The 24,522-nt window shown below is 45.3% G+C and overlaps 1 protein-coding gene across 3 annotated transcripts in view; it reads right to left on the reverse strand.

Moving 5' to 3' along the window:
• The window catches only part of LOC137373939 (sushi domain-containing protein 6-like), a 60,321-nt gene extending 36,962 nt beyond the window's left edge, over positions 1 to 23,359 (reverse strand). For 2 of the 3 annotated variants that reach the window (XM_068039597.1, XM_068039594.1), the window contains exons 1-2: positions 22,979 to 23,358; positions 16,030 to 16,179 (exon numbers count right to left, since the gene is read on the reverse strand). In XM_068039597.1, coding sequence (XP_067895698.1) covers positions 16,030 to 16,132 — 103 coding nt within the window. In that variant the 5' untranslated portion in view covers positions 16,133 to 16,179; positions 22,979 to 23,358. Of the gene's footprint in view, positions 1 to 16,029; positions 16,180 to 22,978 lie in introns of all 3 variants that reach the window. The other variant, XM_068039596.1, reaches the window with a different exon arrangement.
• Between the last annotated feature and the right edge of the window lie 1,163 nt (positions 23,360 to 24,522).

A 24,522-nucleotide genomic window follows, 5' to 3' on the forward strand; every position in this document is an offset into this window, starting at 1 on the left:
CCTTTAAAGGGACCGTGTATGCTCCGTCGCTCAAAAAAATGTAAAGTTACGACACAGTGAAATGAACAGGCCACACACAACAACAAAAAGAAATTAGAGGGGACATTGGTACTGAGGGAGTGCTGCATTGTCTGAGGTGCCATCTTTCAGATGAGACATTAAACCAATGTCCCCTCTGCCCTCACAGGTTGGGGTAAAAGATCCAATGAAACTATTTTGAAGAGCGGGGGACTGCTCCCTGGCCAACATTCACCCCTCAACCAACATCACAATAACCGATTATCTGATCGTTTATCACATTGCGGTTTGTGGGAACATGTTGTGCACAAATTGGCTGCTGCGTTTCCTACCTTACAAAGAACAAAGAACAGTACAGGAACAGGCCATTCGGCCCTCCAAGCCTGCGCCTATCTTGATGCCTGCCTAAACTAGAACCTTCTGCACTTCTGGGGACCGTATCCCTCTATTCCCTTCCTATTCATGTATTTGTCAAGATGCCTCTTAAACGTCGCTATGGTACCTGCTTCCACTACCTCCCCCGGCAACAAGTTCCAGGCACTCACCACCCTCTGTGTAAAGAACTTGCCTCGCACATCCCCTCTAAACTTTGCCCCTCTCACCTTAAACCTATGTCACCTAGTAACTGACTCTTCCACCCTGGGAAAAAGCTTCTGACTATCCACTCTGTCCATGCCGCTTATAACTTTGTAAACCTCTATCATGTCGCCCCTCCACCTCCGTCGTTCCAGTGAAAACAATCTGAGTTTTTCCAACCTCTCCTCATAGCTAATGCCCTCCAGACCAGGCAACATCCTGGTAAACCTCCTCTGCACCCTCTCCAAAGCCTCCACGTCCTTCTGGTAGTGTGGCGACCAGAATTGCACGCAATATTCTAAGTGTGGCCTAACTAAAGTTCTGTACAGCTGCAGCATGACTTGCCTATTTTTATACTCTGCCCTGACCGATGAAGGCAAGCATGCCGTATGCCTTCTTGACTACCTTATCCACCTGCGTTGCCACTTTCAGTGACCTGTGGACCTGTATGCCCAGATCTCTCTGCCTGTCAATACTCCTAAGGGCTCGGCCATTTACTGTATACTTCCCACCTGCATTAGACCTTCCAAAATGCATTACTTCACATTTGTCCAGATTAAACTCCATCTGCCATTTCTCCGCCCAAGTCTCCAACCGATCTATATCCTGCTGTATCCTCTGACAATCCTCATCACTATCCGCAACTCCAGCAACCTTTGTGTCGTCCGCAAACTTACTAATCAGACCAGCTACATTTTCCTCCAAATCATTTATATATACTACAAAGAGCAAAGGTCCCAGCACTGATCCCTGTGGAACACCACTAGTCACATCCCTCCATTCAGAAAAGCATCCTTCCACTGCTACCCTTTGTCTTCGATGACCGAGCCAGTTCTGTATCCATCTTGCCAGCTCACCTCTGATCCCATGTGACTTCACCTTTTGTATTAGTCTACCATGAGGGACCTTGTCAAAGGCTTTACTGAAGTCCATATAGATAACATCCACTGCCCTTCCTTCATCAATCCTTACAACAGTGACTACACTTCAAAAAGTATTTTGTTGGCTGCCAGATGTTTTGGGATGTCTTGAGTTCGTGAAAGCTGCTGTATAAATGCAAGTTCTTTCTTTAAAGCTCCCAAAACAATATGAAGGATCTCATTCCTGCACCCTTTGGCTTCAGCCTCTTTACACTGAAATGCAAACTTATTTCAAACACACCTTCAGTCCCCACCCCCGAGCAGAAAGTATAATTGCAGTGAAGGCACTGAAGCATCAGTTATCGGCATTCACTTGTCACCTTATAACAAGTGAATGACAGAGTTCTCTGGCTGGTTTAAATAGTTCAGGTTAGCTGGTGCAAGCTGACAAGCACCATCCTAAAGACCTGTGACCTTCAACCTCTGACACCCTCTGTTCCATTCTCAGAGCAGCTGTTGGCAATGTTGGTGGAAATGCTGGGGAAAGCAAACTGAACTGGGAACAGCGGGTGAGACAGGATTAGATTTGGGGATAGAGGTAGGATGTGGGGTAGGCTGGGATCTAGATTTGGGATGGGGCAGGAAATTGGATCAAGGCTATAATTCTGTTCTGATGAAAGGTCACTGACCTGAAACGTTAACTCTGCTTCTCTCTCCACAGATGCTGCCAGACCTGCCCAGTATTTCCAGAATTTCTTGTTTTTATTTCAGATTTCCAGCATCTGCAGTATTTTGCTTTTAGTTATATTACTATAATTCTAATGCTTGGTTTACAGCTTGTGTAATCCCATTGCAAACCTTATTAACAACAACAACAATAAACACAACAGGTAAAAGGACCGACGGACTTTAACAACAGACTTTGGGCTTTAGAAATTTCTGGATTGAGTGTACATCCCACAATCGGACAGGTGGTAATCCCAATCCAGTCACAGTCATGGCCAGACTAGACTCATTCAGAGTCAGGTTATAGTGAAGCCAAAGACAGAACTGTCCAAATGATGAAAATTTAAAAAATAAAGGGAGAAAGGGGAAAAAACTCAATTACTTATTGGCAGTTAAAATTTGGTAAGTACGAGAGAGAGAGTTTTCTTAGTTTACTCATTGAATATGTCAACATCCTGAGGCCTAGTAACCAGAGGCCTAGCATCATGTGATCTTTAGAAAGATAAAGGTGTGGTGGAGAAAAAGGGAAAGATAGTTTTGTATTTGCTGTATCAGGGCTTGGGACAGGGGCAGGAAGTGGGATCAGAGACAGGGTGCCAGAAAGGCTTTGGGAGAGGAGTGGAAGGTGAGATTATTATGTTTCGTTACCACTTTCAGTTGCGTCAACAAGCAAAGACCTGAGTGGGAGCAACAAAAAGCTTCAGACCAGAGCAGACAAAGCCACATCCTGCCAGCAGCTGCCGCAGGCCCAGGATACAGCAGGCTGCTCTCCTGCCCACTCCTACATCATACAGAAAAATAAAAATCAGCAGCTGGTGTCACGCCATGCTTGCAGCTCAGCTTTGTAATGCATCCACCTAGTTGACTGCCTCGTGGCAGATGGGTCCTCCCAGCAGGCGTAGGCCCTGACAGGCGCTGAATTAAAACAGCTGTGGCCTACTGATGTCTGGTGTGTGCCCCCATCAACCTGGGGTGGCGGAATGGTGTGGGGCAAGGAGCGCAACATCAACACACAACACCTATTCAGCAAAGGTACAAACTACTCTCATCACTGCAGAGAATCAAGACCATACTGCAGACCGACACCCCGAGCAGTACTGAGGGAAAGCTGCACTGCCGCAGGCGCTGTCTTGCGGAAGAGACATTAAACAGAGGTCCTTCTCAGGTGGATGCAAAAGATCCCAGACCATCATTTAAGAAGAAGAGCTGGTCAGTTCTCTACAAGATTTATCCTGATCCGGTTATTATCACATTGCTGATGGTGGGAACTTGCTTTGTGTGTTTTCTACATTACAACAACAACAACACTTCAAAAGGTAGTTAATTGGCTGTAAAGCACTTGGGGACATCCTGAGATCATGAAAGGTGCTATGCAAATGCAAGATTTGTTGTTCTTTACTGAGAGGTAATGAGCTTGTAGATTTCATTAGGGAGATGAGGGAAAGCATGGTTGCGATCTCACCAACCTCAACAGAAAAGGAAAACAATAGGTAACGGAAGCTGTGGGCGGAGGTGGTGATGTACGGGCGAGTTTTGCATTGATACTGCACCTTTGTGCCAGACATGGCTCAGTGGGTAGCGCTGTCAGCTCGGAGTCAGAAAAGTTTGTGGGTTTGAGTCTCACTCCAGAGAAATTACACAGCTTCACTTTCTAGACTCACTGTTGATCAATGGCCATTTGGGCAAGGCCTGTAATAAAATATGCCCCAGCTGCCTACACCAAGAGAGGAGGGGGAAGTAAAAAAAAAAGTAAATGGCTGAAAGCACTTCTTGGGAAGGTGTCGTGTTTGTTGAAAAGCAAGTCAGGAAATGTGAATGTTGTCCATCTCACTCCAAGAACCAGTTTCAGAGCGAGGTTTGGTTGATGAGGGTTGGTGGAGAGGGAGCTGGTTTCGAGCTCGAGATTTTGCCAAGTTGACAAGGAAGTGAGGAATGCTGACTTACTCAGACCGAACCAGGAGGCCAGAGGTGCCATGATAGAGGGTTGGAGGAATGGAAAGAATCAGGCCTCCAAAACTCACCCTCAAGGTGATGGGGGAGAGGACAATGACCACACCACACCCCCACCCCACCAAGCCCACTGGGTCTGACACTGTGTATAATACTTACCTACCTCAGAGTGAGGGTGAGCATGTATGTGTAAACTGAGGGCTACCATACCCTTAAACAAAAGGCACTTTCACACCAGAGGCCTGTAACTGGTGACAGAGGGTCGCCTTTCTTGCACGGGCCATAATATATAACCCACACTATAATGGAGTTGGTGGAGTATCTAAAGGGGGGGGGGGGAGAACAGAAAGGGGGAGGAAGAAAGAGAGAGAGAGAAAGTGAGAGAGAAAAGAGGGTCCAGGTTACAGTGACATACATTTCTTTTTCAAGCAAGAGGCATGTAAGTCTGAAGGCTGATCTCTGCCAAAGAAGCCTCCGACTTTCTCTGTCAGCTTGCCCTGTGCTGCAGTGTCTGTGGGGGCCACTGCATTGTAAACAGCAACAGAGACGATTTTGGCCTCGTCACGCTCGATGTCCACACACACATATTGTTTCCCCAGACACTGGGTTCCTGCTTCCCCACACAGACAGATAAATGAGCTCATTTCCTAAGGATCCAGCTGTCTCATTCCTGATGGAAACAATGTTACGTCAAGGCTGGTTCTTAATACACAAACATATGAGGACCTAAAAGGGCTACTTCTGTTCAACTAAGGATCGAAATTCCATGATGGAAACCACTGCCTGCTGTACTTTTACATAATGCCTCAGGACATCCCAAAGCACTTTACAGTTAATGAAGTACTTTTGGAGTGTGGTCAATGTTGTAATATAGGGAAACACAGCAGCCAATTTGTGCACAGAAATCTCCCACAAACAGCAGTGAGATAATGACCAGATAATCAGTTTTAATGATGTTCCTTGAGCAATAAATATTGGTAATAAAAGTGGGGAGGACTCCTCTGCTCTTCTTCTAAATAGTGCCATGGGATCTTTTGTGTTCACCCGGGAAAGCAGACAGGGCCTCCATCTAATGTCTCATTCCCAGTCCCTCGTCTCCCAAGTTCCTCCCCCCTGCGTCCCACCCTACCAGCAGGGTTTAGCCTGGTATCAGTTACAGAGCTGACATCACTTTGGCAGCTGAGCCACTGTGCAAGTCAGCTCAGTCCGTTTCTGGCACATTTCCTACCTCCCTGCCAATTCCCTCCCCTTCCAGAAACTCATGCAGTTCCTTCTTGAACTCATTCATACCAGCTGCTTCAACACCCTTTCCTGGCAACCTAACGCAAAATTTTAGTACAGGCTGCGTAAGTAAAGACCCACCTACTTTCCTTTTATTTCTGACTTCATTGTAAAGTTCAAGATGTGGGCAGCTACAGAATTCTGCAATCTATTGTTCTGAAGAGAATGTTCTACACTTCTGCACTGTCCTGTCACTGGCTGGAACATGCTTCAGGCCACAAACCAGGGACAAACTATTTTCTAAATTAGAAGAACCGTGGAACAGGAGGCCAAAGAGAATACATGAGAGAGAGAGAGAGAGAGACAGAGAGAGAGACAGAGAGAGAGAGAGACAGAGAGAGAGAGAGACAGAGAGAGAGACAGAGAGAGAGACAGAGAGAGAGACAGAGAGAGAGACAGAGAGAGACAGAGACAGAGAGAGACAGAGACAGAGAGAGACAGAGAGAGAGAGAGACAGAGAGAGAGAGAGACAGAGAGAGAGAGAGACAGAGAGAGAGACAGAGAGAGAGACAGAGAGAGAGACAGAGAGAGAGACAGAGAGAGAGACAGAGAGAGAGACAGAGAGAGAGACAGAGAGAGAGAATGTGGTAGAGACCAAAGATATCAGAAAGAGAACTGAAAAAGATGCGCAAGAGCGAAAATGAGTTAGAGACAGATAGGTAGACAGAGACAGAAAGGAACTGGGATAGTACAGGCAGACTGCTGAAAAGACACACACACACAATGTCAGATGGAGGATTTACGCCACATCAAAAGTTGTAACATCTTTTGAAAGATCTTCAGTCATGGCTGAAAACTGATTTTCTGTCAGTGTGAAATTATTTCACTCTATACATTTGCTTCCCCCTCAAAAATCATGCACAAATTTAATTCACACACAAGATCCAGCATATAGCACTACATCCCACTCAACTCCCCATTACACAGCAGACAACACCCAGCTCATATCACTCCAAATGAAAAAAGCAGTGATTTGGAGCCCCAACCACAGCTAACTGAGAGTTACCACAGAGAGAGAGAGAGAGAGAGAGAATGAGAGAGTGAGAGCGAGAGCGAAAAACTCAGCTCCCTATTTTTATAACCTCTCCAGTCACAAGATGCTCTGACAGTCAGTCATACTGTGTCCTTACTTTAGCAATTGGGTGGGCAGGGGGAGGCATAGATACATCCTCCTGGTGGTTGTCCAGTGACCCCTTGACCTCTGCCAGCATTTGTCAATCGAAGGGAAGGCAGAGTTTAGTGATGAGGCCCTCCACAGTCGATCAGCCCATTGATGTCCATCGCAGAGGCTCATGCGGGCATAAGCTTAGCACTTGGGTGAGACATGTGGGAATGCAGCCAATAATTCATCAAGGTGAAAAGGAAAGAAAACTGGAACAAAAAAAATCCTATGTGCAAGTGTAAAATTATTAAAATAAACTCCACAAAAAGCCTAGGCTTAACCACAGGACGTCTGAGCAAGCTGGTTCAACTGCTCTCGGGTTTTAGTCCAGGTATCAATATCAGCTCGTGTACAATCAAGTTCCAACTAATGGTTTCAGCCTCCCTCCAGGGATTAGCTTATACAAGAGGTGTTTCTACAGGAGCTCCATTTTTGCCAAATTAAATGAACACAACTGGTCACAGTGAAAACTGTAGAATTAAAAAGCAGGGAAGTTATGTTACACTCATACAGAATGTTGTTTAGATCATAACTTTCACTTATACAGTGTCATTACCATAGTAAAAATGTCCCAAAGCAGTTCAGAGCAGTGCTATCAGATAAACATTTAATACAACAGAAAAGATGTTAGGACAGATGAGCAAAAGTTTCATCACGGAGGAAGGATTTAAGGAGGGTCCAAACAAAAAAAAAGAGAATAAAGTGGAGAGGAGGAGAGATTTAGGGAGGAAATTCCAGATCCTGGGGCCTAGGCAGCTGAAGGATGTGGACGATGAAAATCACTCAAGAGGTGCACAGTTCTGATGTCTATGTTACAAAAAGGATACACAGGCAACAGAAAAAAGTGCAAAGAAAGATTTACAAGGATGATGACATAACCATCAGGAATGACTGAACAGACTGGGGCTCTATTCTCTAGAAAAGAGAAGGCTGAGAGGTGACCTGACAGAGGTCTTTGAAAGAGTTCGATAAGGTGGATGAAGAAATGTTTCCACTGTGAGGGAATCCCAACTTAGACACCGTAAATATAAGATTTATTTATTTATTTATTTAGAGATACAGCATTGAAACAGGCCCTTCGGCCCATCGAGTCTGTGCGGACCAACAACCACCCATTTATACTAATTCTACATTAACCCCATATTCTCTACCACATCCCCACCATTCTCCTACCACTTACCTATACTAGGGGCAATTTACAATGGCCAATTTACCTATCAATCTGCAAGTCTTTGGCTGTGGGAGGAAACCGGAGCACCCGGTGGAAACCCACGCAGACACAGGGAGAACTTGCAAACTCCGCACAGACAGTACCCAGAACTGAACCCGGGTCGCTGGAGCTGTGAGGCTGAGGTGCTAACCACTGCACCATTAGCGATTAACAAATTCAAAAAGGGACTCAGGAGAAACTTCTTTGCCCAAAAAGTGGTGAGAAGGTGGAACTTGCTACCACATGGAGTGGTTGAAAGGAATGGCATACATTTTCTTTAAGCAGAAAGAATTACACAGAATTTACAGCACAGAAACAGGCCATTCAGCCCAACTGGTCTATGCTGGTTTTTATGGCCCACACAAGGCTCTTCCCTACCCTTCTTCATCTAACTCTAACAGCGTATCCTTCTATTCCTGTCCCCCTCGTGTTTAACTGAGCTTCTCCTTAAATGCATCTATTCTATTCATCTCAACCACTCCATGTGATAAAGGAGAGCTAGATAAGTACATGAGGGAGAAGAGAATAGAAGGTTGTGCTGATAGAGTTGGATGAAGTCAGGTGGGAGGCTCATGTGCAGCATAAACTCGGGCATGGATCTGTTAGGCCAAATCAAGTTTCTGTCCTGTACATGCAATTGCTCTGTTTGCACTGACGCGCGTTGGGAAAAGATCAGCTGTTTTCTGGATGAGAAGACCCAGCCACGGTTTGTGATAGGTTTAACCTTGCAAGAAGCGAGGCCTGAACGGACTCTGGCTTTCTCCATCATGGCAGAGATTTTGTTTAATTCATGCTTGGGATGTGGGTGTCACTGGCAAGGCCAGCATTTATTGCCCAACCCTAGCTGCTCGAGCAGGTGGCGGTGGGCCATCCTTCTTGAAGCTCTGCAGTTTGAGCGGTGCTGCTCCAACATTCCACTCGCCTCTGAAATTATTGTTTGTACCCATGCACTAGCTTCAAGTGTACTGTCACCACATCCTCACCCAGAACAACTGGATATCAGCATCTTTCAACCACAATGTGTTGCTGAGTTAGTCAAGGGCCACAGTTTCCTGAATACGCCCAACCCAACCCTACATATGCAGAAAAACCTTGCAGATATCTGTTGTAGGTTCTCAAAGGCCCAAACATTATGTAATCAGATTCTAACACCACTGCGCGGACCCCATTTTGTTATTGACAGTTCTTAGTAAGCTTCTGTTCTCTTTCCACAACAACTTGAATTTGTATAGTGTCTTTAACATTGTAAACATCCCAAGGCCCTTCACAGGAGTGTTATCAGACAAACATTTGACTCAAAACAACATAAGGTGGTGTTAGGACAGGTTGTCAAAAGCTTGGTTAAAGAGGTAGGTTTTTAGGAGTGTCTTAAAGGAGGAAAGAGGTGGAGAGGCAGAGAGGCTCATGTAGGAATTTCCAGAGCTTTGGGCCAAGGTTGCTGAAGGCAAGGCTGCCAATAGTGGGGTAAAGGAAACCAGGGATGCGCAAGAGGCCAGAATTGGAGCAGCGCAGAGATCTCAAGAGGATTGTCGGAGATTACAGAGATAAAGATGGGTGAGGCCACTGAGGGATTTGAAAAGAAGAATGGGAATTCTAAAATTAAGGCATTGTCAGACCAGGAGCCAATGTGGGTCAGCAAGCACAGGGGCAATAGGGGAACAGTACTTGATGAGAGTTAGAAAATGGACAGCAGAGTTTTGGATGAGCTCAAGTTTACAGAGGGTGAAAGATGGGAGGCAAGCCAGGAGTACATTGGAAAAGTCAAGTCTAAAGGTAAAAGCATTGGATAAGGGTTTCACAGCACAGCAGCTGAAGCAGGGGTGAAGGCGATGTTACAGAAGTGGAAGTATTATGATTGGGAAGGACTTGCGTTCCAAGCGGATTATTGTTTTTTTTTCGATGCCAGGGATGAGGAATCTTGTGCTCCAGGGTACCATAAATATGGGTTGGCAAGGATTGATAAACACAACCACTGTTGGTTAACTAGTTACACGTCTATAACCATTGCTGCTAGCTGCCCTGTGGGGTTTAAGCTTCCTTTGGCTTTGTGCTGCATTCAGGTAAATTATCATCTGTCTACTATTTGGCCACAATCGTTTATTTTAAATCAGCTCACGCCTGTGTTCAGTTGGGATTGTTCTCCTTAGAGCAAGGAAGGGTAAGGGCAGATTTAATAAAAGTGTTCAAAATTATAAGAGTTTTGATAGTGGAAAGAGTAAATAAAGAGAAACTGTTAGGACCATTAGCAACCAGAGGACACAGAACTGGCGAAAGAACTAGAGGGGAGATGACTGTAACTTTTTTTTTCCCCCACAGCAAGTTATAATAATCGGAAATGCACTGCCTGGAAGGGTGATGGAAGCAGATTCAACAAGAACTTTTCCAAGTATTTATCCAATTCCGTTTTGGATAAATACTTGGAAAGGAAACGTTTGCACACAGTTATGAGGAAAGAGCAGGCGGTAGTGGGATTTATTGGCTAGCTCTCTCAAAAAGCCAGCACAGGCACAATGGACAGGGTGACATCCTTCTGTGCTGTAATATTCGATGATTGCACCAAAACATCACTGTGTCACCATATGCAAGATAAGAACAGGAAAAGACCACAAGCCAATCACATCGTAACCTGCAGGTCTCTTCATTCAGACGTCCATCAGGTACCCTTTTGAACCAATTAAATCAGTTTCCAAAAGCTTGCTCGGTAATTCCTTTCACAATTCCATCTAGAACCTTCTTTCCTCATTCACAATTTTCTCAGTTCAGCCGGTGTTGTTCGGCCCTGCAGTTTTATCAGAAACGGCTTTGACAGTCTCCTTTCTCGTAAATTTCAGTGAGATTATCTGTCCCCAAAAATGCAGGTCCAACAGCCTTAATCTTTCACCTCATAAAACAAAGGCAATATTTGACAAAGGCAGAGTTTGTCCAGGGTCAGAGTTCAACCCAGAGCAGAGCTTCCCAAACAAACTATACCAATTAGATTTTGTGGAACTGGCAATGGCTTTTGCTGGTCGATGCACTACGTGGGTGTTAAACTCACAGGACTTGGGGGGTCACCCAGCACAGTCAACATGAGAACTCTTATTCTAGCTATTTATTTACTTGATCAGTGGAAAGCCATCACCACATTTGAGAGTCTCCAATCCAAAGTGCTGAAAAATCTGCACCCACCTTTAAGGTTTCTGTTTGTTCCATAAAGATTGCACAATGAATTTACTTCAGTCCATTGAATGTCAGCTGTGGCTCAGCTGGTGGTATTTTCACCTCAGAGATTGTAAACAAATGAGGCCAAATAGTGGGTGCAAGTCACACTCCAGAAACTGGAGCACATAATCCTGGCTGACATGCCCAGTGCAGTAACGATGGGGGTGCTCTGCTGTGGGAGATGTTGTCTGTTGGGTGAGACATTAAATCAAGGCCCCTTCTGCTCTCTCAGGTGGGCGTAAAAGATTCCACGGTTCTATTTTGAAGAAGCTCCATAGAGTCCCGCCCAAAATTCATCCCCAAACCCAACAATATGAAATATGATTATCTGGCCATTATCTCTGTTGCTTGTGGGACCTTGCTGTGAACAAATTGCCTGCTGCATTTTCCTACATTATGACAGTGACTGCACTTCAAAAATATTTAATTGGCTGTAGAGCTCTTTGGACATCGTAAGGTTGTGCAAGACGCTATATAAATGCAAGTCTTTGTTTTCTTTACTCAGCCCGTTTTCCCCACCACTGCCAGTGGTGCTGGATGGATCATGGAGTATTTGCTCAGCTCGCTCTATAATCCCTTTTGCGCCAAATCCTTTTCCCAATCAGATGCTTACCCAGCAATGAAAGAGTTAACTGACACACCACCAGCTAAAGGCCACCAGCCGGCAATCACCCAAATCCTTTGAAAACAGAATCTAACAAAGCTCTCGGTGGTGGGTATGAGGAGGATCGCTATATTAGGGTTGCCAATGCTCCAGGATTGGCCTCCAGGAATGGAAGTGTATCTCTAGGACATTGTTGTGAGCAATGCAGGAGAAGGGGGCATTAAAAAAAAACATTTATTTGTTATAAAAATATTGTTGATGGGAAAATGGATTATGCGAGTGACATCAGCTAATAAGGTAATGAGGAGCCTTTTCAATTTTGAATTGGCCTGGGAAGGCAGGCGCCCCACGAGGACGGATGTGTCGGGTGAACATTGATGGGAGTATGGGGCAGGTTACCTGATGAAACTCTAGGAATGCATTCAAACCGATTTGGCAACCTTACGCTCCGCAGTGACAGGCTGGGTTTTCAACCAAATCTGCCAGGCTCAGAAAGTGTTAAAGTGCTTGGTGCCAAGTCCTGCTTTCCTATAAATAGAATGTATTATGACACAAGAATGCGGCACGTTTGCACAGGAGTCAGGTGGCCTGATGGGGTGCTTGCGTGATGACAGCCCGCAATATAAGACGCCTGCAATAATAAACAGGGATCATTGTGCAACATGTCTCCTAGCAACGACAATCAGACCTGTCCTCTGAAGTAAAATTCTGGCATTTAGGGCAGATCCAACCTCAGTATCGACATCACTAGAGCAGCTTGACTCAGGGGAGGAGGGGCAAGGAGATGCTGTTCTCTTTCTCCACCCCCATCCTGTTTGCCAGCATCGCTGCAAGGCTGCAGATCATTTTACAAAGACCTGGAATGAGGAACAGCCTGGGGCCCAAAAACAAACTGAGCATCTGCAAGAAGTGCCCAGTGTTGAAAGTTTATGCAAATGAGTGCTGGGCTCACTGAAGCTCTCAGTGTCGTGAGCAGAGCAAACAGGCTAGAACAAGGGCCTGCACAGGCCAGCCTCCAGCAGAGACAGGCCTCCTGTGGACAGCCCCCCCCCCCCCCCCCCCAATAGTGCAATCTGTCATAGTAAGCCAATGGAAAGGCCCATCAGTCCCTCCTGCTGAGGGGTAGGCCCAGGTGCATTCTGAGCAATGGAACCATTCCTGTGTGAACAGCCTCCACCTATACTCAGTCAGATCAGTGCTACAGATACATGGGGCTGAAACCCCAAGTGTGTGGTAATAGCAGCTAGTATGTTAAAATAAACTCCCTTGTCTGTTATTAAAACAAAGGATCAGAGAAACAGTCATACAGACACGAATTCACGCCTCAATTATGTAACGCCCACAATTACGTCCATCAGAACAGGACTCTGATGTATCAGCACTGAGGAGAGAGGAGAAAATTGAGTGCGGTGGTGGGGTGGGGGAGGTTGGTGGTGTGGGGATAGCAAAGAAGGGGAGAGGCGATTTCTCCAATACAAGTGAAGCAATCCTGCGATTTCTCCAATACAAGTGAAGCAATCCTGGACATACTTTGGCTTCTAACGACTTGTTTGCGCATGTGGCCATTCTGAAGTTGAGAGATGTTGGGACTTGAAGCAGTGCGTCAGCTTTTGCTGATTTTCTCAGTCAGAAGGTTTGATGTTTAATCTCAGATTTTGTTGTTTTTGGATGGTTTAGCTCTGTGTAAAGGTTCAACTACACGAACCCGAATCACCAATTCATTGGTATAGCTCTTCTGAATGCTTACTTCCTCCTTTCCTTGGAATGTACACTAGCATTCAGACGACATTACTTGGTGAGCACCCTGATTCAGGTGGTCTGACAGTTCCTGACAATATTTCCTCTCGACTAGCACGAGAAGTATAGCGGAGGAGTGAACAGCTGGTAACTTCAGCCATTCCAGTTTGAGTAACACGGCAACCATAGAATTATATTTGGCCCAACTGGTCTAGCACAGCATTTATGCTTCACAAGAGTCTTCTTCCACCTTACTTCATCTCACCCTATCACTATATCCTTCTATTTTTTTTGCCTTCATATACTTGTCCAGGTTCCCCTTAAATACATCTATACTATTTGCCTCAACTGCTCCATGTGGTAGCGAGTTCCACATTCTAACCACTCTCTGAATAAAGAGGCTTTTCCTGAATTCCTTATTGGTGACTATCTACACTTATGGACCCTAGTTTTAGACTTACCCACAAATTGAAACCTCTTAGGCTAAAAGTTTGTTATGGTTTGTTTTTTTGGAGCCGTGGTTCGCCACCTGCCCAAGCCTATTCCCATTGACATAGGCAGCACGCAAATTAGGTGCTGCCTCCTCATTTACCTTATTGGAGCGTTGGTCCAAGTGGGTCCAGCGTTGCTGGCTGCTCGAGTGCTCAGCAGGGGTCCCAGCAGCGTATGCTGATAGCATGTGCTGCAGCCAGTCTGCCCTTCTTAAAAAGGCAACTTTACTCAGTGGGACGAAGCTGTTGCTGGTTGCCTGTGCTGACACTGGCTGCATGTAGGAGCTGACCATAATGAGAGTTCCATGGAAGAGAGGGGGCTCCGAGGTTCACTGAGGTAGTGCTGGAGGCCTTAGTCAAGGAGATGGATAGGAAGAGAGAGGTCCTCCTGTTTCCCAGGGTGGGGGGGGGGGGGGGGGGGGGCAGGGGCTGTGAGGCCCTCAAGGTGCACCCTATGAAGGGAATGAGAGCAGGTGAACAGGAAGGTCAATGCAAGAAGTCTGTCCCCTTGGACATAGCAGTAGTGCTGGAAGGAGTCTAATGTCATCATGTGGGTGGTCAAGGTTAGTGAATGCATCTTCACATGATATCTCTTACCCAGCAGGCCACAAACCTCTCATGCTGCTCAAAGCACCACACCATCATCACTCAGCCAGCAGCAATCCCTGACACTCAGGACTCATGCCCAACACTCGATACTTCACCTCACCCTCCTACCAATGATGCCAGCCTCACACCCAGCTCCCACTGTTTCCACATACCTCAAGCTATTCAGCTATGGCAGGCACATCACCCAAATACTGTGCAACACAATCACTAACATTCTGCCCTCTATCAAGTTCACTTATAACTGCTGGGAGTAGAGCAGAACCTGTTGGGGAGATTGATAGGGTGGCATACAGGAGAATGCTGATGAATATGCACACTAAGATGCTGCCTGCCTAATATCCTCCTGTCACTGTCAATAAGCAGGAAGGTGTCCGGTTCCAATTTGACAGAGAGCATCATGCAGAGCTTGCCCTCTCCATCTCCCTGTCATGTTGCAGACCCAGAGGCACTGCAACTGCAGCCCGTACCTGTTGCAGCTTTTGTGTATAGGCCACCCACTCCTCTGCTCTCCCAGTGAAGGGGCAGCAAGAGTCCCTGTCAAATCCAGCAACTCACCACAACACCTCCAAAAACGCTCCACAGTACTTCCAGAAACTGCAATAGTAGAAGTTAGTTTAAATCACCTTGCCTGTAAGTCGGCTGCCTGGCCTTTTAAAAAAAACGCTGGTACTCCAGCTGGAGGCATGTCCTTTGGTAACAAGCTAATGCATTCATTGGACCTGTGTGGTCCAAGTTTGTAAATCCTGCATCAAATCAGCTGATAAGCGAATGCATGGCACATCTGCGTGTGCACCTTGCCCAACATCTGACACTGTGCCAGAAGTGGTCAGAGGCGCTGCACACCCCCTCATGAAACATTGCGATAATCAAATCTTCATGAAACAAGCAAAAGTTCTGTTCTTCCTTTTACAACTTCAAAAATCACCCAAATTTGCATCCTTTTTGCTATGTCTCTCTTCGAAACCCTTCAGGGTTGGAGATTTGCTCTTGGGACTGAGACACATTCCACCACAGGGTGTATTTAGGTCATTCAAAATCTCACACAGAGCTCTGCTGCCCGCCTCCTATCTATAACAGGTCCTGTTGACCTTGTGCTCGCTGACCTGCATTGGCTCTCAGTCCACCAATGCCTGGATTTTAGAAATTCTCATCCTTGTTTTCAAATCTCTCCATGGCCTCACCCCTCCCTCCTCCAGCTCTACAACCCTCTACGATCTCCGCACTTCTTCAATTCTGACTTCTTGCACACCTCGATTTTAATCGATCCATCATTGCCAGTGCGCTTTCCGATGTCTAGTTCCCAAACTCTGGAATTCTCTCCCCAAACCTCTCTGTCTCGCTCTACTTCTTTAAAAGCCTCCTTAAATCTACCTCTTTGACCAAGCTTTTAGTGACCTGTTCTAATACCTCCTTATGTGGCTCAGTGTCAAATTTTGTCTGATTTTGCCCAGGAAACAACTTGCAACTTTTTACAACGTTAAAGATGTTATATAAATGCGTGTTTCTGTTCCAATGTCACATCAGTTGGAAGAGGCTCAGGGAACTACCTCTGGATGGATCTCCTGCCCCCTGACCCCAAGGTACAATGGGATGTGAAGACCTACCAGTTGATGCTAATCCTTTGAAGACGCAAATGAGGAGCACCAGCAGAAAGAGCGTTACTCGGTGTTGCCTGTGGCTCTTCCGCCCAACCATCCCATTGCACATTTTTCAGACCAAGTGACTTAGGTGGTTCTCCAAAAGTTCAAACTGTGCTAGGAAGGGGAAAAAAAGAAACATTTAGTGAACCAAGTAAGACGAACAAGAAAAGTATGACCTTGCATTAACATCTCACGTTTCATGACCTCAGGATGTCCCAAAGTCAACTAAGTACTTTTGAAGTGTAGTCACTGTTACAGAACTGAAAAATGTAGCAGCCAATTTGCACACTGAAAGCTCTTGCTTACAACAATGTTATAATGATTGGATCATTTACTTTAACCTTCCATCTCCTTACATGTTAAATATTGGCCAAAACTCCCTTGCTTTCCTTCAAAGTAGTGCCTGGCATCTTTTATGCCCTCCCGAAAGGGCAGAGGGGGCCTCAGTTTAACATCTCATCCGAAAAGACAGCACCTCCAACCATGCAGCCCTCCACTGGGAGTGTCAGCTTGAATTTTGTGCTCTAGTACCTGGAATGGGACTTGAACTCACAACAACTGACACTTACATGCACCGGATACGTAGAAGCAGATCTTGCATCTGGTTTACATAAAGCTAACGGAGCAGATTGCAACTGGGCTCAATGTCCACATAGGCACACTTAGAACAGGAGTCAAAAGATGGTTAGAAGTAGCAACAACACCATCTGATTTCCCTCGCTCTGAACAAGGGCTGCTAAGCCCACCTGTAGGACCCCTACAGTTGTTGTATAACAGAAAACCTATCTCAGCACGGAGCAGGAGACAGAACCTGGAGAACCTTGGCTCTCATTATCATAGCCACCTGTTGTGAAAACCTACACTTTCTTTCTTTGGCTCAGTGGACAGCACGCTCACCTGAGTCAGAAGGTTGCGGGTTCAAGTCTCACTCCAGAGACAAAACACAAAATCGAGGCTGACACTCCAGTGCAGTACTGAAGGAGTGCTTCACTGTCGGAAGTGCCATCTTTCAGAAGAGACGTTAAACCAAGGCTCCGTCTACTCACTCAGGTTGTTGTTCTAGCCGTAGTCCCAAAGGACCATAGACATCTCTCTCCATTAAAGAGAGAGACAGTTGGTAATGTACAGCTTGAGGGGCACCACCACGCCAAACTTCCTTCGTCAAACACCACTGAATCAGATTATCTGGTCATTATGTCATTACTATTTGTAGGGAGTCAAAGGGTATTGTAGGTAGGTGAGTTGAGGACATAATCAGATCAGCCATGAGCTTATTAAATGGTACAGCAGGCTCAAAGGGGCTGAGTGGCCTATTCCTGCTCTTAATTCGTATGTGCGTATTTTTTTTTTAAGGCCTTTTTTGCGCCAACTGGCTGCCACATTTCTTACTTTAGAACAGTGATGACACTTCAAAGAGTACTTAATTGGTTTAAAAGCACTTTGGGACATCCTAAGGTTGTGAAAAGTGGTATTTCAAGCCTTTTCTTTCTTACTTGAACAGACACAGTCACTAGATCAGTCAGAGATGTCAACCAACAGGCAGGAATGCTTTGAAAATAGTGTCCAGGAAACAGCCTCTTCTGCACTGTGACCCATCTGCTGCCCAACAAGAATTCAAGAAGGATCTCACAGACACAAAAATAAGGTTGCAACACGCAAGGACTGGGAAGAGAGAGAGATGGTGATTAAGACACAATTAAACATGACGTGGGCTAAGTGCAGCCTACACAAAGTATGAGTAACCACTTGAAGTGAAACACTGTCTGTTCTGCTTTCTCAATCTCGGAGACTTCCCACGATGCAGCTGATTCTAGTTCAGCTGGCGGAGTTTTTTTTTTTAAAAATTACAGAACAAATAACCCAACTTCTTTCTCCAAGAATACCAATCACATTCATTCAAATGCACTAATGGAATTTAGGATAAACTCCAATACAAGGGACCAAATATGGCCTATACGTACACAGATTGGGTTTTATTGAGCTGGGTTCCTCAGTGAGATTCTCACGGCATGAAATCAGAATGAAAATAGCAAGAACCACCAGAAGGTGCAGTGGGTTAAATACTATCCTCCCACCTCTGGGACCTTGGTTTGAATCTTGCTCAGACTGTTACTTTGAAAGCCTCCTCTCCATTGTAGCTGGTAAGGTCACACATGAAACACGTCGGAGACAGTGTAAACCCAGTTATTAATGGCGCTGGTCCCTAGGACACAGAATCGTTATAGCGCAGAAGGCGGCCATTCAGCCCATCATGTCTGTACCGGCTCTCCGAATGAGCAATTCACCCAGTGCCACTCCCCCCGCCTTCTCCCTATAACCCTGTACATTCTTCCTTTTCATATAATGGTCTAATTCCCCTTTGAATGCTTCAATTGAACCTGCCTCCACCACACTCTCAGGCAGTGCATTCCAGACCTTAACCACTCACTGCGAGAAAAAGCTTTTCCTCATGTCACTTTTGCTTCTTTTACTTGACTTGTCTTTTACTTTAAATTTGTGCCCTCTTGTTCTCGATCCTTTCATGAGTGGGAATAGTTTCTCCCTATCTACTCTGTCCAGATCCTTCATGATTTTGACTACCTCTATCAAATCGCCTCAACCTTCTCTTCTCCAAGGAAAACAATCACAATTTCTCCAATCTAACTTCATAACTGAAGTTCCTAATCCGTGGAACCATTCTCGTGAATCTTTTCTGCACCCTCTCTAATGCCTTCACATCCTTCCTAAAGTGTGATGCCCAGAACTGGACACAATACTCCATCTGAGGCTGAACTCGTGTCTTACACAAGTTCAACATAACTTCCTTGCTCTTGTACTCTATGCCCCTATTAATAAAGCCTAGGATACTGTATGCTTTATTAACCGTGCTCTCAACCTGTCCTGCCACCTTCAATGACTTATGCACATATACACCTAGGTCCCTCTGCTCCTGCACCCCCTTTAGAATTGTACCCTTTATTCTGTATTGTCTCTCCATGTTCTTCCTACTTAAATGAATCACTTCACATTTCTCTGCATTGAACTTCATCTGCCACATGTCCATCCATTCCACCAATTTCTTTATGTCCTTTTGAAGTTCTACACTACCTTCCGCACAGTTCACAATGCTTTCAAGTTTCGTATCATCCACAAACTTTGAAATCATGCCCTGTATACCAAGGTTTAGGTCATTAATATCTATCAGGAAAAGCAAGGGTCACAACACTGATCCCTGGGGAACTCCACTACAAACCTTCCTCCAGCCTGAAAAACATCCATTAACCACTACTCTTTGTTTCCTGTCACTCAGCCAATTCCATATCCATGTTGCTACTGTTCCGTTTATTCCATGAGCTATAACTTTGCTCACAAGTCTGTTGTGCAGCACTGTATCAAATGCCTTTTGGAAGTATATGTACACCCATCAACTGCATTGACCTCATCAACCCTCTCTGTTACCGCTTCATAAAAACTCCAGCAAGTTAGTTAAATCCATGCTGGCTTTCCTTAATTAACCCACATTTGTCCATGTGACAATTAATTTTGTCCAGAATTATTCTTTCTAGAAGTTTCCCCACCACCAAATTTGTGGTTCAGCACAAATTGATGCCAAATTGTCAGCATCAGAAAGGATTCCAGGACTGGAAGAAGCTGGACTCTGTTTTGAACACATGCTGTACCTGACCTGGGAATGTTTGATGGGACAATGTAGCTGGTGCTTTACTCTGTATTTAACTCGTACTGTACTTGATTTTTGACAGTGTTTGATGGGTCTGCACAGACGGGAGCTTTAATTCAGATCGAACTTATGCTATACCTGTCGTGGATGTGTTTGATATTAAAATGGGAACATTCTCCCAGCTCAGACATCCAAATGCAATTACACCAACAAAAAAAAACCATAAAACTGGTGATGTGACTACGCCTTTTCCCCTTCGAAAAACTGGTGGACTTTACTCGAATGTGCATCAAAGGACTTCACTGGAATGATCTTAGGCTTTCACAGGATGCCAGAAGAAGGAACCGAGAACCAACCACCCACCTTGCCAGCTCAGCGGGTGAATACCCTGTGGTGTAGAACTGAGCAACACTGACTCGAAGATCTGAATGTTTGACCAACTGCTCCGCGCTAACCCCGATGAGGTCAACAATGTCAAAGGTGGTTACTATTATTTATATTGTGCAGAGGTCTCTGGTGGATTGGGCATGCAAATAGTTTCAGTCTCCCTGCGTTGAGAAGGGGAGGGGAAAGTCAACTAGAGTTCCTGCTTCTGATACCAGTGACTCTGGCTGGAAAGCATTAATGCAAGATCAGAACAAAGCAGAATTGATAGAAAATACAACATGAAAACAGACCAACCAACCAATCCAGTCCATGTTGGTGCTTGTACTTCACATACTTCAATACTTCCATATCTCTTTATTCACTTTTTCCCTTGAACCCATCTCCTCTTGTTCTAGACCCCTTAGCCATTGGAAACAGTCTGTTTTTATCTATCTTGTCTTGGCCCTTCATAATATTAAACACCCCTGTCCCCATAATCTCCACTGTTCTTAAAAAAAAGTCTCTTTTTTCCCTTGTCATTCTTCCTCATACCAGACAGCACTTCCTCCAACCCAAAATACTGAGACGCTGAATGCAGATTAGATGACAGCTTTGCCAATCAGCTCTGTTTTGTCAGCAAGTGCAACACTAAGCTCCCTGTTACTTGCCACTGCCACGCTGGCTTCTCCATCTTTTGGCCTTCTACTCTCAGAGGAGTTCTGGTGATGAGTTTACACTTGAAAGGTCTATTCAACTGCTCTCCGCTGAGATGCCCATTGACTTACTGAGAGGCTCCAGCCTTGGCTCTGTGGGTTGTACACTCACCTCAAAGTCAGAATATCATGGGGTCAAGTCCAACTCCAGTGGGTTGAGAACATAATCTAGGCTGACACTCCCAGTGCAGTACTGAGTGAGGGTTGCACTGTCAGAGGTGCTGCCTTTTGGTAGAGACATTAAACCAAGGTCCCTACTGCCCTTTAAGGTAGATGTAAAAAGATCCCATGACACTATTTTAAACAACAGGAGAATTCTCCCCAGGGAAATTTATCCCTTAACCAACACCACTAAAACAGATCATCTTTTCATCACATTGCTGTTTGTGGGAGCTTGTTGTGTTTCCTACATTACAACACTTACTAGATTTCAAAAGTAGTTCAATGGCTAGGAAGCCCTTTTTGGATGTCTCGGGGTTGTGTGAGGTGTTATATAAATGCAACTTTCTTTCTGACTCCTCTCTTCCCCATCTAGCTAACTGTTGACAAGTCCCCCTCAACACCATGAGGCTGGCTTACTGATTTTTGCTTTAAAATTTTGATCTAGTTTAACAACTCTGAATATTAGAAATAAACTCAGCTGCTAACCTGAAAATGGCTGTTGATATATATCAGTGGGCGGATCCTGAATGTGCTCATGTGGCACTACTTTAACAGAACCATTGGCCCATTAAGTTTAAATGGGTCAACGCTCTCCAATAGCTAACCCACCTTGAAAGCTCATACGCTATTATAGCCAGTAGGAACTTCTCGGTTTGCGTAGCAATGGGCTGTTTAGTTCGTATTGATCTCTAGCTCACTCTTGGCCTTCCTCTGGTGCTGACAGCCATGTTTAAAACTTTGGCAAAAGTTTTCTAGGTCATAAAATTCATGATACAAGTGCTCGTCTCTGACGAAACACACACACCAGGATATGTCACAGTCACTGGGTCCAGCTCCCAGGTTTGGTGCTGAGATATCTCGCTGTTCGCCGCCCCGATCAGCAGAGTTTAGGAACCAAGCAGACGGCCAGGCTTGGCTTCACTTGTTACACTTCGCCCGTATGTGTGTACGGGTGAACACAAATAGGAAACTTAAAGCGAGCAAAATCAATAATATTGATGGGACTCCGAGCTACCTATGAATTATATAACACAAGGACGACCGGTTTCAGGAATGGGTTCCGGTTGTAGACGGAAAGGCCAATTTAAAATTATGAGGAAACCTTTTAAACACACACATACACACACAAAGGTTTGATCATTTCCAGATTACTTAATCCGGTCTCCCCTACTCAAGTGCAACTGGAGAATGAGAACAGACCCAATCGCCATTTAAGAATGTATACAAAGTATATATGCTGTGATATAGGTCGAAAAATTGCCAGGTTAGAAAATAACGCAATCTTCTCTCACCGAGGCGATGTCACACAATATAAAGTTTTAATTTATTTTATCTTAAACAGAGGGTTCGACTGCAGCATCAATGACAGGCTCCCCAAGTCAATCTGTTCGGACACACTCGACTGATATTTAATTAACGCTCCCCCGCCCCGTTCCTCTGTAGCAGCAACCCGGAAAGGCCAGCAATCAGCTGCACCGAGCCAAAACTGACCTGGTCCCGCAAAGCCAGGCCGAGCGGAAATTGACCATCTGAAACTGACCTGGTCCCGCAAAGCCAGGCCGAGCGGAAATTGACCATCTGAAACTGACCTGGTCCCGCAAAGCCAGGCCGAGCGGAAATTGACCATCTGAAACTGACCTGGTCCCGCAAAGCCAGGTCGAGCTGAAAGTGACCTGGTCCCGCAAAGCCAGGCCGAGCTGAAAGTGACCATCTGAAACTGACCTGGTCCCGCAAAGCCAGGCCGAGCTGAAATTGACCTGGTCCCGCAAAGCCAGGTCGAGCTGAAAGTGACCATCTGAAACTGACCTGGTCCCGCAAAGCCAGGCCGAGCTGAAATTGACCATCTGAAACTGACCTGGTTCCGCAAAGCCAGGCCGAGCTGAAATTGACCATCTGAAACTGACCTGGTTCCGCAAAGCCAGGCCGAGCTGAAATTGACCATCTGAAACTGACCTGGTTCCGCAAAGCCAGGCCGAGCTGAAATTGACAAAGAAAAGCCAGGTTTGAAACTTACCCCCGAGTGAAGCGATCGCCCGAACAGCAGATCAGACCGACATTCACATTGTATCCATGCCAGATACGCAGGAATATCCCAGGAAAGGGAGTCGTATATCTGATTGCAAAATGTATCCGAAGAAAAGGTCGTGTATCAGGATTCCAAAATGTATCCGGCCGCCACTGTAACTGAGCAGGAGCCGTATATCCGATCGCTAATGTATCCAATCGCACCTTCACTGCTCACTTCCTCCTCCAAACATCTCTCAGCAACTGCAGTCGTCACAGCTTCCACCAATAAGGACACAGGGTCAAATCAGTCAGTTTTGGGTTTGCAAACCTTCAAGGAGCAAAACCCTCCTTTTCATTTATTTATCACCGTCTGACGAACACATTTTCTGTTGCCGGCGGTCAGGCAGTTTGTAACAGTGAGGCCACAAGGGGACTTTAGTCATTTATTTATTTAAGAGCGACACGCATTTCAGTTTAAAAGACGGTGGCTGAGATGTTTGTGTCCCTCCGAATCAACAGGTCACTTGAGGGTGTTTAATTCATATTATTCCTAATGGTTCAATGGTAGCATTCTGTCTTCATGGATTCGAGTTCCACTGCAGAGCTCATAATTCCAGACTGACACTACCAGTGCAGTTCTGAGGGAGTGCCGCACTGTCGGAGGTGCTCTTTCAGCTGTGAAGTCAAACCAAGGCTCCGTCAGCCCTCAGAGGTTGATATATAAGATACCCTATTCGAAGAACAGTATAGGATTTCTTCCTACTGCCATAGCCCATACTTATTCCTCAACCAACATCACTTAAAAACAGAGAATCTGGTCATTACCTCATTGTAGTTTGTGGGATCTTGCCGTGCACAAATCGGCTTCTGTGTTTTCCTACATTACAACAGCCATTGAAACTTTGAGATTTTTACCCCTCACTTTGGAAGCTATATTTGGGCCCGGTCATTCTGGCAGGAAGTGAAAGCCTCCTAACTTTGACAAGTACTGTTTCAAAATGCATCGAACAGAACTCTTTACTTCGATTAGTTTATAATCTAATCATTTTAATATAGTATTCGTTTTTTATTTTGGTTTTCTTGCCCTGGAGTTACCTCAACCAATGGTCATTCAGACAGTAAATATTGGTGGCCTATTCAACTTCAGGGGCATTGCAGTTTAGCATGATTCCCTTCCTCACCCAACCTTTCCAGCAGGGTTGTTGGATAGCAATCAGGAACAGGAAGGTTATTTTAAGGAACAAAAATGCAGGTCCCAGTATTAAATCAGCAACATCTCGTTTCCCCACAATCTCTGAACATAAAATCATAAGAAGTAGGAGTAGGCCATTCCACCCTCGAGTCTGCTCCGCCATTCAGTAAGATCATGGCTGATCTGATGTTGACTTCAACTCTACTTTCATGCCAGCCCTGCATAACCCTTGACTCTCTTGTAGATCAAAAATCTGTCTAACTCCGCCTTGAATATATTCAATGACCTAACCTCCAATGCTGTCTGGTGTGGAGAATTACAAAGATTAACAACGCTCTGAGAGATGTAATTCCTCCTCA

Source organism: Heterodontus francisci, chromosome 9, assembly GCF_036365525.1.
Source record: "Heterodontus francisci isolate sHetFra1 chromosome 9, sHetFra1.hap1, whole genome shotgun sequence".
Taxonomy (NCBI): Eukaryota; Metazoa; Chordata; class Chondrichthyes; order Heterodontiformes; family Heterodontidae; genus Heterodontus; species Heterodontus francisci.